The sequence below is a fragment of the Heterocephalus glaber genome, unplaced genomic scaffold, assembly GCF_053883595.1.
Source record: "Heterocephalus glaber isolate CG9 unplaced genomic scaffold, H.glaber_assembly_v1.0 deba00001472, whole genome shotgun sequence".
NCBI lineage: Eukaryota > Metazoa > Chordata > Mammalia > Rodentia > Bathyergidae > Heterocephalus > Heterocephalus glaber.
Window position 1 is genome coordinate 10,519,663 of NW_028258315.1, and position 14,465 is coordinate 10,534,127.

General features: G+C 35.5%; 1 protein-coding gene across 4 annotated transcripts in view; it reads left to right on the forward strand.

Annotated features, from left to right (window-relative positions):
- Sycp2l (synaptonemal complex protein 2 like) overlaps window positions 1-14,465 on the forward strand; it is an 86,066-nt gene that overhangs the window by 39,492 nt on the left and 32,109 nt on the right. For all 4 annotated transcript variants that reach the window (XR_015439304.1, XR_015439305.1, XR_002396020.2 and 1 more), the window contains 3 exons: window positions 687-816; window positions 4,297-4,370; window positions 4,549-4,618. Coding sequence is in view for 1 of the 4 variants with exons in the window: in XM_021260659.2 (XP_021116318.2) it covers window positions 687-816; window positions 4,297-4,370; window positions 4,549-4,618 (274 nt within the window). In the remaining 3 variants the exon portion in view is untranslated. The remainder of the gene's footprint in view (window positions 1-686; window positions 817-4,296; window positions 4,371-4,548; window positions 4,619-14,465) is intronic.

The following is a 14,465-nucleotide window of genomic DNA, read 5'->3' on the forward strand; positions in this document are numbered from 1 at the left end:
GATTTGAATTCGTAACTGCAAGCTATGCAGCAGGTAAGAAGTCTGTGCTGATTTTTAGTGATATTGCTGACTTTCCATTCAAAATATACTTCTATGTGTTGGATTAAAATGGAATAATTTAAAGTAAAGGTGGGCAAACTTTCTGAAAAAGACCAGATAGTAAATGTTTTACATCGGTGAGCCATACCGTCTCTGTGGCAACAGATCGACTCTGCCTTTGTAGCTCGAAAGCTGCCTTAGATGACATGGAAATGAGTGTTGCACTGTGTTCCACTAAAACTTTATTACAAGAACAGACACTGGGCTGCAGCTTGCCAACCTCTGATTCAGAGCAGTAGTTCTCAAACTACACTGGTCATCAGAAGGACTAGGATGCCATGTTAACATACAAAGTGCTGAGTCCTTCTCAAGAGTTCCTGCTTGAGTAGGTCATAGGTGGGACTGGGATTTGGATTTCTATCCAGTCCCTGTGTGGTGCGATACTCTGGACTTTACCCACACTCTAAGAAACACTGACCTAGAGTTTTTAATCAAAATATGACCTAAATATTCTTCCAATTCTGGAGTCCATGGTCCAGTGTTTATCTTTAATGCAGCAAATCTGATACTTAAATTTCTTAAAAGGATATTCAAATGTCTTAGATCTTTGATAACTTTAATACTTAACCAAGAGTATTATGTTTTAGGCTAAACTTCTAACACCAGTATGGAAAGACAGCTCCAGACAGAACAATGCCACACCTTCAGAAATGTCTGGAAGAAAACTCCAGGGTAGTTCTGGCTTTTTAAGTCTTAAAGATTCTGCGCAGAAAACTGGTAAATGATTTTCTGTTGTTTTACATAAAAAGAAATTTTAAAAGAAATTTAGGGTAAGTATTTTGAAGGAAACTAATTTTTAAAATACCTAGGAGAAAACTGTGAAGATAAAATTTTTCTCTTTAATGTCTCCAGTTAAGCTTTGACATACCAAAATTTGTGGGATAGAGAAAACAGTACTGAGAAGGAAATTTATATCAATGAATATCAAAGAAATAGAAAAAAAATTCAAGTAAACAACCAAACAATGCATCTAACAACTTGGGAAAGCAAGAACAAGCCAAACCCCAAAATACCAAAAGGAAAGAATTAATGATCAGAGACGAGACAGGAGAAAAAGTGATCAACAAAGAGTTGGCTGTTTGAAAAGATAAAACTGAAAAACCTTTAGTTTGACTAACCAAGAAAATTGAGAAGACCCAAATATGTAAAATTAGAAGTGAAAAGGAAGACACAACTGATACAACAGAAATACAAAGGATCATTAGGAATTATGAAAAACTCAATCACCAAATTGAAAAACCTGGAAGGAACAGACAAATTTCAAGATACATATGACCTACGAATGTTAACCCATGAGGACATAAAAATATGAATGAACCAAGAATAAATGAGATTGACTAATACAATTCTGATAGAAGCCCAGGACTCGATGGTTCCATTGCTAAATTTTACCAAAGTTTTAAAAAAAGACCAATACTTCTCAAACTGTTTCATAGGATAAAAGGGGAAAAAATGCTTCCAAACTCATCCTATGAGGTCAACATTGTCTTATTATCAAAGCCTTTCAAGAGCACAACAAAAGAGAGCTATAGACCAGTATCCCTATGAAAATAGATGGAAAAATTATCAATGAAATTTTAGCAAATCCTGCTTGTCTACCATGCATGATGCCCTAGATTCAATCTCTGGTAGCCCCCCAAGAAGCAAATAAAACAATATCAAACAAAATCTAGCAAATTGAATTCAGTAGCATATCAAAAAAGATAATTCGTCATGATTGTGTTGCTAGTCAGTATATATGTTCTCCCTCCCACCTGCCATGCCCCTTCACAATACTCCCCTACCTTGGAACCAGCTCATCATGGAATGAAGCCTCTATAAACTGTGAGCTAAAATAAACTTTTCCTCCTTTAACTTGTGTGTGTCAAGTATTTTGTCCCAGCAATGAGAAAAGTAAGTAAGACCCCCAACAAATACACAGAAAAATGCTCAATTTCATTAACCATCAAGGAAATGCAAATCAAAACCATGATGAGATACCATCTCACCTCAGTTAAGATGGCTGTTAGCTAAATGGACACCAATGCTGGCAAAACTGTGGAGGCAAAGGAATTTGAATACACTGTTGGTGGGATTGTAAATCAGGACAGCTATTGTGAGGAACAGTACAGAGATTCTTTAGAAAGTTAAAAATAGATCTACCATATGATCCAGCTTCCCACTTCGTGATAAGTTTCCAAAGATAATAAAATGAGCATACCAAAGAGATGCCTGCATGTCCATGTTTATTGTGGCACTGTTCATAATATCCACTGTGTTCTGAATGTCAGCAATGAATTATTCCTGAAAAAGGAAATGATCCCACTTGTAATAATATAAAGAAGAGGAATATATTTAATCAAAGAGCCAAAAGGCCTGTGTACTCAAAATTTGTAAGACATTGAGAAAATTGAACACAAAGGTAAACGAAAAGCTATTCCATGTTCATGGATTGGAAGAATTAATATTGCCAAAATGTCCATACTGTTCCACACCATTCACAGATTTCATGCAGTCTTTATAAAAATTTCAATGACTTTTTCATCAAGAACAATCCTGAAATTTATATGAAACCACAAAAGACCCTAAATACCCAAAGCACTCTTGAGAAAGAAGAATGCAGCTGGGCACATCATACTCTGATTTCAAACTGTATTACAAAACAAAAATTGGCATAAACGGGGGCACAGACTGATGAAGCAAAACAGTTCAGTAATAAAGCCAACTAATCCTTGAGAAAGCTGCTGAGAATATATAGAAAATCTCTTCAATAAGTGGTGGCGGGAAAACTGGATATAAAATAATTCAGTTGCACCCTTATACCAGGTAAAAATTAACTCAAATGGATTAAGGACATAAATATAATATTGGAAACTAATCTTATGAAGGAAAACAACTGTTTTTTGTTTTTTGAGAAAAGGTCTCACAATGTTGTACAGGCTGGTCTTGAACTTGCAGTCCTCCTGCCTCATACTCCCATGTAGCTGGGTTACAGGTATGCACCATTGGCCCTAGCTGAAACAGCTCCTTGCTATAGGTCATGGCAATGTTTTTGGTGATATGTCAAAAAACAAGCAGCAAAAATAAGTGGGATTGTGACAAGCCAAAAAGCTCTGGCAGCAGACGAAACATCCAACAATCTATAGAACTGAGAAATATTTGCAAACCACATATCTGATAAGGTGTTAATATTCAAAGTATACTGTATAAGGAACTCAGATGACTCAATAGCAAAAAACCAAATAACCCAATTAAAAATGAGCAAAGTAACTGAATAGACATTTTTCCAAAGAAGACAAATGTCCAATTATATGAGATTACTAGTCATCAGGGAAATGCAAATCAAAACCATGATGAGCTATCATTTCCTGATAGGATGACTGTTATAAAAAAGTAACCTATGGAGAAGTGGAAATGCTTATACACTGTTGGCGGGAATGTAAATTGGTGCTTCCACTGTAGAGCACTGTGTGGATGCTCCCTCACTAATTAAAAATGATCCAACAGGGCCAGGGATTTAGTTCAGTGGTGCTGCTGCCTGCCTCACAAGCACAAGGTCAGAGTTTGATCCCCGGTACCAAAAAAAATCCAACAATCCCCCTTTGGGTTATGCATCCAATAACTAAAGAGCTATCTGTATCCTGTATTCATGGAAGTGTGATTCTCAGTAGCCAAGATATGGAAACAGGCTAAATGTCCGTCAGGGGATGAATGTATGAAGAAAATAAGACATGTTACAATAATGAAATATTAGTACCTTCTGTATTCCATAACAAGGAAATTCCATTTGTGACAAAATGGATGAACTTAGAGGATTTTATCCTAAGTGAAATGAACCAGACACTGAAAGACAAATATAGTACTCTACGACCTCCTTTATAAATGGAGTCTGAAATAAACTAATCGAAGCAGAAAGTAAAATAATGGGAAGAGAGAAGAGAATCACAGAGTTGAGGCAGTAGAAATCTTGCTCTTGTATTTGGGGCCAGATGGGCATCTATTAAGGTTGCTGGTGTAGTTGAAGTAATTGACTTGTCTATAGACCCACACACCTAATAGTTATGCATACCCTGAAAGATGAAGAGCTTTTTGTTTCATTTAAGCCTGTGTCCCATCTTTTTATGATAATATTTAAAATAGAGAGCAATAGTGAAACATTTATTTACTTTTGTTTTTTCAGGTGCTTATTCACTTGAAATTGTTTTCTCTCATACTCAGAACTTCAAAGTCCACACCCACTGAGCGATCTACCTGCCTTAGAGGACTCAGAAGTTGAAGAAAACGTGTCTCAGGTATTTAATTGTTGCTTGGTTGGTTTTCTAAAATTAAAATTATATTTGCATAACATAATGGTGTATTCTTTTTTAAGGGATGCTATAGCACTGCTTCCTTCTTAGCCATATATATATATATGTATGTTCATTCCATGTATGTTCTATATTTTCTGTATATATCCTGTTTGTGTTTTAGATTATAAACCAAGAGTCATTAATGGAAAATACAGGCTTCAAACATAAGCTGGCAAACTTGGAAGACAAAGGTGAGAGAATAATAAACATTTTGCAGAATAGATTAAAACTAATTTGGGCCATTATTCAGGTTGCAGCAGATAAAAATCCTCTTAGAGAGGGACTACTGCTGGAGTCAGCCATGGGAGCAACTTACTAGTTCCAAATGTTCACCAAGGCCAAGGCGACAAACTAGGACTCCACTCAGAACCAGAATCCCTCTCACAGAGAGAGGGGTGGCCGGGGACTGGATCCCTCCACCCGGCCAGGCCTCCTCCGCAGTCTCTGAGAGGAGACATGAGAGTGTTTCCTCAAGGATCTGGTCTGCGGACTTGTTCTAGTCCCAGGTAAGCAGGATGCTTCTCAATTTGTAAGAAGTATTCTAAGAGATGTGACCAAGTTATTAGAAGTTCAGAATTCATTTCCTCATGGTAACAGCAGTACAGAGATTTCCAGGTTAGTTCACAATGTTGCATTCGGGAAACAACATATAATATGTGGATATTCATGAATATATATGTGATATATTTATTTAACACCTAATTATTTATGATCTTTTTCAACTGCATATTTTCTTTACATTTTAAGTTAAATATCCAAAAGTTTCAAATCATTTAAAGTACAAGTAGGATCCTTAGAATATCAACACAACAAATTACTGTTTTAAAATCTCAAGATGCCCCACCTGAAACCCATTTTTACCCTTTTCCTTTATCAGTGGACAGTAGCCTTCATTTTGTGCTTGATTCCACTGGCTCTACTTTTTGCATTGTGAAAAACATGACAGTTGCAAAAAATTGTAAAATGTGTGCAGGCGAATGGATGATTAGGAAGCGAGCATCTGAACAGCTAGACTGCGAACTGGAAAACTGGCTTAGAATCCTTCCATGCTGGCTCATTCCTGTTCATTTCCTCCATTCCTCATGGAATCGGCTACTCTTCTGACTTTTGTGAAAATCCTTCTGCTAGCTGGGTGTGGTCGTGCATGCTATAATCCCAGCACTCTGGAAGGCTGAGGCAAGAAGTTCTCAAGTTTGAGCCCAGCCTGAGCAACTTAGCAAGACCCTGTCTCAAAACTAAAAACAAAGAGGGAGGGCTGGGATAAAGCAGAGTGGAGACCCTGGGTTTAATCCCCAGGACTGCAAGAAATAAACACAAAACCTCAACAAAAACCCACTACTTTTCTTCATTGTTTTACTTTCTTTGTATGTATTCTTAAGAGATACATAGCTTAGTTTTATCTGATTCAAAGTGTAAACAAATGACATCATACTGTGTATATCTTGTGCAGCCTACTTTGGCTCAATCATCCTTTAATGATGATGTATGTATGAGAAGTATATTATTCTTCACCAAAATTTAGCTTAAAGATATACAAATATACCATAATTTATCCATTCCAGTGTTGTAGGATATTTGGATTTTTGAAGTATTTTTATAAATAATGGCACTATGAAGAATCATGTCTATTTCTCCAGATATATATGAAACATTTTTATCTAGTGACATTAAAAAAATTTTTTTTGGTACCGGGGATCAAACTTGGGACCTTGCGCCTGCAAGGCAGGTGCTAGAACCACTGAGCTAAATCCCCAGCCCTCTTAGTTACATTTTTTATTAGAATTTCTGGGTTGTAGAGTGTGTGTGTGTGTGTGTGTGTGTTGTGTTTAATAGTTTGAAGTGTGTCAAAATTTTTTTAATATGGTTGTATCGATTTCCTTTCTACCAGCTGTGTATGAGACTTCTGTTGTTTTACCTCCTTAACAACTCTCAGTATTTAAAACTGTGTACATTGAAGCTCTAATTCAAATATCCCTGATGAAGGTTTAACATCATTTTAAATATTAGCCAAATTTTGTGGTTATATAGTGTCCAAAATTTCTTGCTCAACTGTCTACAGAATTGTCATTTTTTATCTGTCCCTGGGAGTTCTTCATTTCCCAGTTGTAGGCACTCCTTCGTTAACTGTGTTGTAAGATTTTTCTGTGGTTTGTACGTCTGTTTCTTGATAGTGTATTTGTGATCTCTTTTTTTTTTTGCTAGCCAAAAGTTTTTAGCTTTACTGAATTCTAATTCATAAATCTTTTCTTTATGGTTAGTTGTATGAAATTCCTTCCTACCAAAAATTCAGATAATATATTTTTTCCTATATTAATGCACTTAATGCTGTAACATTTCTCTCTAGGTACTGCCTTAGGTGACTCTCACATTGTAATATATAATGGTTTAGTTTTAAATGCCATATTAAAATTTGTTTTTTTCATTGATCCAAAGCCTACTTAAAAGTGTAGTTCTTAATTTCCAAAAGTATAGGGATTTCCTAACTGTTTTTGTTATTTTTTAGTTTGAGTGCATTATGGCTTGAGAACATGGTCTGCATGCTTATTTCCTTTGAAAGTTTGAGATGTATTTAGAGCATAGTACAGTATATGCCAGTTGAACATAAGTTGTGGTTAAATATTTTGCAATCATTAGGTACAGTATCTATACTCTAGATATAATAGTGTATATATATTTACTGGGTAACATTTCTTAGCCATATTCTTCAAATCTTATACTCTAATTTTTGTTAGTCATCTTCTATAAATTGCTAAAGAAGTCTGTTAAAGCCTTTCATTATGATTGTGATTCTGTTAGCTCCTTTCTGGCTCTGTTCAATTTTCACCATGTATAAATAACAATATATTATTAGGTAAATGTAAGTTACCTTATATTTATCTTATGTTATATTAAAGCTTTTATCATAACACAGTAACTTTATCTCCAGTAATGTTTTTGTTTTGAAGTGTTTTATTTCTTTTGTTCAAATTTTCTTTCTTTCTTTCTTTCCTTTCTTTCTTTCTTTCCTTTTTTTCATTTCTTTCCTTCCTTCCTTTCCTTCCTTTCTTTCATTCCTTCCTTCCTTCCTTTCCTTTCCTTTCCTTTCCTTTCCTTTCCTTTCCTTTCCTTTCCTTTCCTTTCCTTTCTTTTCTTTTCTTTTCCTTCTACCAGAGATCTAACTCAGAACCTTGTTTTTGCCAGGCAGTTGCAGCACCACTGAGCTAAATCCCCGGCCCCTTTTTCAGATTTTCTATAGTGCGGTACTTACCATTTTTTGATGTATATATTTATATTCATGTGAATGTCACTTATAAACACCCAGTAGTTGGACTCCTATGTCCCTTACCTCATAGACTAGAATATTTAGTCTATTTACATGTAGTGTAATTACTTGGTATGTCCACCAATTTACGTTTTCTGTGTGCCAACCATTCTGTTTCCTTTCTCATGTCTTTGTATTTTGCTAGAGTATCTTTTTCTCATTTTCACCACTATTCATTTGTATGAGGTGTGATTAACAAATATAGTGAATGTTTAAATTAAAAATTTGTTACAGTAAATAACACATTGCCATTAATCCCCCTCAAAATATTCCCCTCACATTGAAAATACTTATCCCATCATTCTTTCCACTTTCTGAAGCAATGCTAGAAGTTCTTTTTCCTAAGTGTTTTTAGTTACTCTGTCTTGATGTCCTGAATCAATTCAAAACGTTTACCTTTCATGATCATCTTTACCTGAGGAAAGAGCCAGAATTCACTTGAGCCAGATGGGTGAAAAAGGTGGATGAGGGCACACTGTAATGTTTTTACATTTCATTGCATGGCAGTTGACAGCGTCATTCAGTGTAGTTTTGATCATAAAGATATGAAAGAGGACTTCTCGAAGTGCTTCAGAAAGTGGCAAGAATTCGGTGGGATGGGCATGTTCAAAACAAACAGGAGAATGTTTTAAGGGGTATTAATGTGTCTCTTGCTGTAAAAAATGTAATCATTCACTGTCTATTTGGATCATGCCGCATATACACTTTGCATCTGCTAACTCACAGTATGCATAGCTTTTCAGATCTAAATTTAATCCATTATACTGGCTTCTTCCACGATTATATAGGACCATAAGACCTTTCAATTCTGTGGGTCAACTCTGACCACATTATGTGCTGATTTTAATTTTAGTTTAAAATTTAAAATGGGATTCAAATTTTGCTTGTCTGAATATGCATGTCTTGCCTTTATTCCTGAATAAATTTTCATTGTGTGTAAAATATTAGGTTGACTTTTTTCAATCAGTATGTCAAATTATTTTTCTTATTCTTTTTTATTCTTGCTGATGGAAATTTAGCTGTCAAACAATCGCTCTGAAATTATTTCTCACCTCTCTGAATAAACCTCTGTAAGAGGTTTTCAATGCATCTTTGGTGATTTTTCACTTATTATAATTTAAATATGATCTTTGTGCTATTTTTCTTGGCATTTGTAGGGAATCTTGAATATATACTACTTTCATCCATTCTGGAAAGTTCTCACCCATTATCTCCTCAAATATAGTATTGATTCTGGCTCATTCATCCTTCTCCTTCTTGAACATTATATACATAATACTAGAGATAGAAAAATATGGTGCGTATTTAAATTTTTAAAAATTATCACAAAGATGAATTGCCATTAGTCCTCTCAAAATACTACTGCCCCAACACACTTATCCCACCACTCTTGCCACTTTCTGAAGCAGTTCTGGAAGTCCTCTCTTGTGAGTGTCTTTAGTTGTGCCATCATGGCTGCCTTGATGTTCTGAATCACTTCCTTTCCTGGTAATTTTGACTTTTAGAAGAGTCTGCAGTCACAGCGTGCCAGATCCGGTGAATAAGGTGGATGAGGACACACCGTAATGTTTTCACAAGCCTGCCTTTCCTTTGGCTGGCACTTGGCAGCAGCATTCACCTTATTTTTTATCATACTTCATGAAGTCCTTATGAAAGAGGGCTTCCAGAACTGCTTCAGAAAGTGGCAAGAATGATGGAATGAGTGTTTGAAGCAAAGGGGAAGATTCTGAGATCCATGGCAATGTGTCTTTTACTTTTAAATAAAAAAAATTAAATGTTAACTGCTTTTTTTGATTATCCCTTATATTCCCTCTCATTCTCTACTCCATGTACATTAACCACTCTGGCCTATTTTCCATTTTCTTCCTCTATTTGCATACTGTTCAGTCTTACTGCTTTCACAACTACCTCTTCACCTGTATCTGATCTGCTATTTTAACTGTCATTGAAGGTTTATCATTATATTTTCATTTCTAGAAATCATTTGGTTCTTTATAGATCTGCCAGGTTATTTTGTGTTGTACTTGATTCTCTACAGATATTTTAAAGCTTGGTTTTGTTTAAAGAGAGTAGATGTTTTTAAACATGTATGTCTTAGGGCCAGGGATTTAGCTCAGTGGTTCTGCTGCCTGCCTCAAAAGCGCAAACTCCCAAGTTCAATCCCCAGTACCAAAAAAAAAGAAAGAAAGAAAAAAGAAAAATGTATGTCTTAGAATTCCAGTAGCTAAAGATTTCTTGACTATGGCACCTTTCTGATGTTTGTTTCTGCTGCCTCCTGCTCGTGGTAGTACATTGCTTTCTTCCATTCTTAATAATCTCCACTCATTCATCCATTTGCACTTTCTCATTTTTCTGAGAAATTATTTGTGATTCTTCTTTGAAGTAGGATGAAGTGATCTACTTTACCCTTTTGTTCTTGTTGAATTAATAGTTTTTGGCTGGAATTCTCCTTCATCTAATCTTGGGACTCTTATTTTCTTTTCCTTTTTTGTTTTCTTTGCACTTATCAGGCAAACTATTCTTCAAACTCTTTTTGTTTCTAATTTGAAAATGTTTCTTTTCAAATATGAGAGTTATGCCTATTTTTACTAATCAGTCCTTTCTTAGTTCTGTCATTACTGTATATTTTGGTACCTTTTTAAGGCTTTAAAATTATTTCACCATATGGTCTGTTTTTTCAAAAATATTTGGTTGTAACTTTTTTTTTCTTTTTTGGTACCAGGGGATCAAACTCGGGTCCTTGCGCTTGCACAGCAGGTGGTGAAACCACTGAGCTAAACTCATGGCCATGTAACTTTTAACTTAGGTTCACAGTGTAAATTCTTGATCTACTCATTGTTTGAAGATTTTGTAGTGCTCCATTATCTTTTAGTGTTGATTTTTTTCCTTGTAAGTTGTGTGATTTTTTAAAAAATCTAAATGCTTCCTTCTGATTTTTTGGTCATTTTCCTCAATGTCATAGCTCTCCATCCAACAGGTAAACTTCATAATGTGTTTAATATTAAACTTTTGTTTATAAGTTTTTATAATATATAAAAGTTAAGTGCATGCAAATTTTATTCATGTAAATGGCATAGTTATATCTCATTTTTTTAATTTCAGCAGTTTTTCAAATTTTATTTAAGTAACACCCCCAAAATGAACATTGTATATATTAACAGAATGCCATGTAATGTTTTGATATATATTTATACACACTGAATTTTAAATTGGGTTCAATATATTTATGTCCTCAAACATTTATCATTTCTTTATGATGAAGCTTTGAAAATCCTTTCTCTTAGCTTTTCAAAATGTATAGCACATTATAGTTATCAGTGGTCACCCTACTTTGCAGTAGCACCCCAGAACTTCTGGCTGCCATCTAACTATAATCTAGTAACCACTGAGCAACCTTTCCTCATAGCCTTCTCCTCCCTTCTCCCCAGTAGCTCCATTCTACTCCCAGATTCTGTGAGATCAACCCTCAACTTCTATGAGATTGCAGATCTGAGAGAAAATACAGTACTTGTCTTTCTATGCCTGGCTTATTTAACCTAACAATAATCTCCAGTTCCAAGTGTGTTGGCAAAAATGAAAGGATTTTATTCCTTTTTCTAGTGAATATTATTTCATTGTGCAAATGCACCCTAGTTTCTTTACCCATTCCTCAGTTGACAGACTCTTAGGTTGTTCCTAATTCTTCATGATTGTGAACAATACTGCAATGAACCTGGGAGTGCAAATGTCTCTACCACATACTGGTTTCCTTTCCTTTGGATATATACCAGCAGTGGGACTGCTGGATCACATAGTATTTCTCTTTTTAATTTTTTGAGACTCTTCAAATCCTCATCAGCAATGTGCAAGGATTCCATCTTCTTTATCTCCTTACCAACACTTGGTAACTTTAGTTATTTTAATAGTAGCTGTTCTTATTGGGATGAGGTAATATGTCATTCTGGCTTTTATTTGTATTTCCCTAATACATGATGTTGAGCAGGTTTTTTTGATTGTTAAATTTTATTTTATTGGTACATTTTAGGTATACAATATAATGACATTCATCATTGGAAATTTGCACCTTTAAATGATCTCTCTTGGTTCTTATTTTTCCCCTTTCCCCTGCTTTCCCTTCAACCCCTCCATCCCTCCCTATTTACAAAGACTGTTTCCATTTTTCCATTTTCTCATATTAATCCCATTCCCTTCTTTCCTTTCCCCTCCCCCTTCCACTTCCCCTTTGCCCCTTTTCTTCCTATTTCACATTATCTATTATACATTTTAGTCCTTATTTACACTTTCAGTTTCTCACACTAGAGTAACTATTCGGTATTTACACATGTGTGTCCTATTTATTTCACTTAAGAGTATTGCCTCAATGTGTATCCATTTAGGTATAAATGTCTCTAATTTCTCATCTTTTATGCCTAAGTAGTACTCCATTTTATTTAAAAAACCCACATTTTCTTGATCCAGTCTCCAGTTAATGGGCATTTGGGCTGTTTCCAAGTTTTAGCTATTACAAATTGTGCTGCTATGAACATGGGTGCACATATATCACTGTGGTATGATTCTTTTAATTCTTTAGGGAAGATACCCAGCAAGGGAATAGCTGGGTCAAATGGGACTTCCAGTCCTAGTTCTTTGAGGTATCTCCATACTGATTTCCACAGTGGTTGCACTAGTCTACACTGCCACCAGCAGTGGAGCAGAATTCCTATTTCCCCACAGCCCCACTAGCATTTGTTCTTGGTTGATTTCATGATAGCAGCCATTCTTTCTGAAGTGAGGTGGAATCTCAGCATTGTTTTCATTTGCATCTCTGGAATGTCCAATGATGTTGAACACTTTTTCATATGTTTATTTGCTATTTCTACTTCTTTGTCTGAGAAATGTCTGTTCATTTCAGATGCCCATTTTTGGATTGGGTCTTTAAATTTGGGAGATCTGATATTTTTAAGTTCTTTATAGATTCGAGATAGTAGGCCTTTGTCTGAGGAAGAGCAGGTAAAGATTTTTTCCCACATTGTGGGTTGTCTCTTCACACTGCTGGTGGTTTCTCTTGCTGTGCAGAAGCTTTTTAATAAGAAGAGATCCCACTTGTTGATTGTTTGTGCTAGTTCACAGGCAACTGAGGTTTTGTTCATAAAATCTTTTCCTACACCAATGTCATCAAGAGTTCTACCTAACCTCTGTTCCAGCCAGTTCAGCATTTCTATTTTAATATTTAGATCTTTAATACATTTAGATTTTAGTTTAGTACATGGTGAGAGATATAGGCCTAGTTTTAACCTTTGACAAGTTGAAACCCAATTTTTCCAGCATCATTTATTAAAGAGGCTATCTTTCCTCCAGTGAGGGTGTTTGGCTCCTTTATTGAAGATGAGATGGCTGAGGGTGTCTGGCATTGTTTCTGCATCTTCTAATCTGTTCCACTGGTCCTCAGGCCTGTTTCTTTGCCAGTACCATGCTGTTTTTATCACAGTAGCTTTGCAGTATAGTTTCAAGTTGGGAGTTGTGATACCCCCTGCCATGTCTCTGTTACCTAGAATTGCTTTTGCTATTCTGGGTCTCTTCTTGTTCCAAATGAATATTTGGATTGTTTTCTCAAGGTCCCTGAAGTATGCTGTTGGGATTTCAATTGGGATTGCATTGAATCTATATAGCAGTTTTGGAAGTGTGGCCATTTTCACTATGTTGATCCTTCCTACCCAGGAGCAGGGGATGTCTTTCCATTTTCCGATATCACCTTCAACCTCTCTTTTCAGAGTGCTATAGTTTTCAGAGAAGAGGTCTTTGATTTCTTTTGTTAGGTTGATTCCTAGGTATTTCAGGTTTTTGGATGCTATTTTGAAAAGAATTGTTTGTCCTATTTCTCTCTCAGTGAGTCTATTGTTCATGTAAAGGAAAACTATTGATTTTTGTGTGTTGACCTTGTATCAAGCTACTCGACTGAATTTGGTTATTAAGTCTAGAAGACTTTTGGTGGAGTTCTTGGGGTTTTCTATATAGAGTATCATGTCATCTGCAAATAGTGACACTTTGACTTCTTCATTTCCTATCTTTATTCCCTTTTTTTTCTTTCTCTTGTCTAATTGCCGTGGCTAATGTTTCCAAAACTATATTGAACAAGAGTGGTGATAGTGAACATCCTTGTCTTGTTCCTCATTTTAGTGTGAAAGATTTCAGTTTTTGACCATTTAGTATGATATTGGCTGTTGGTTTTTCATAGATGGCTTTTAACAGATTGAGGTGTAGAGACCGTCTATTCTAATTTTTTGTAGGGTTTTATCATAAATGTGTGTTGGATTTCATCAAATGCTTTTTGTACATCTGTTGAGATGATCATATGGTTTTTGTCCTTGGCTCTATTGATATAGTGTATTACACTGATTGATTTGCATATGTTGAAGCATCCCTGCATCCCTGGGATGGATCCCACTTGGTCAGGGTGTATGATTTTCTTGATAATCTTCTGCATTCTATTTGCCAGTATCTTATTAAGGATTTTTGCATCTATGTTCGTTAGTGAGATTGGCCTATAGTTCTCTCTTTCGGTTGAGGATCAAGGTGATGCTTACTTCCAGGAATGAATTTGGGAGTATTGCTTCCCTTTCAATTTCACTGAAGAGTTAAACAGTAGTGGCAGTAGTTCCTCTCTAAATGTCTTGTAGAATTCAGTGGTGAAGCCATCAGGACCCGGGCTTTTCTTAGCTGGTAAGTTTTTAATTACATTTTCAATTTCATTGATTGAT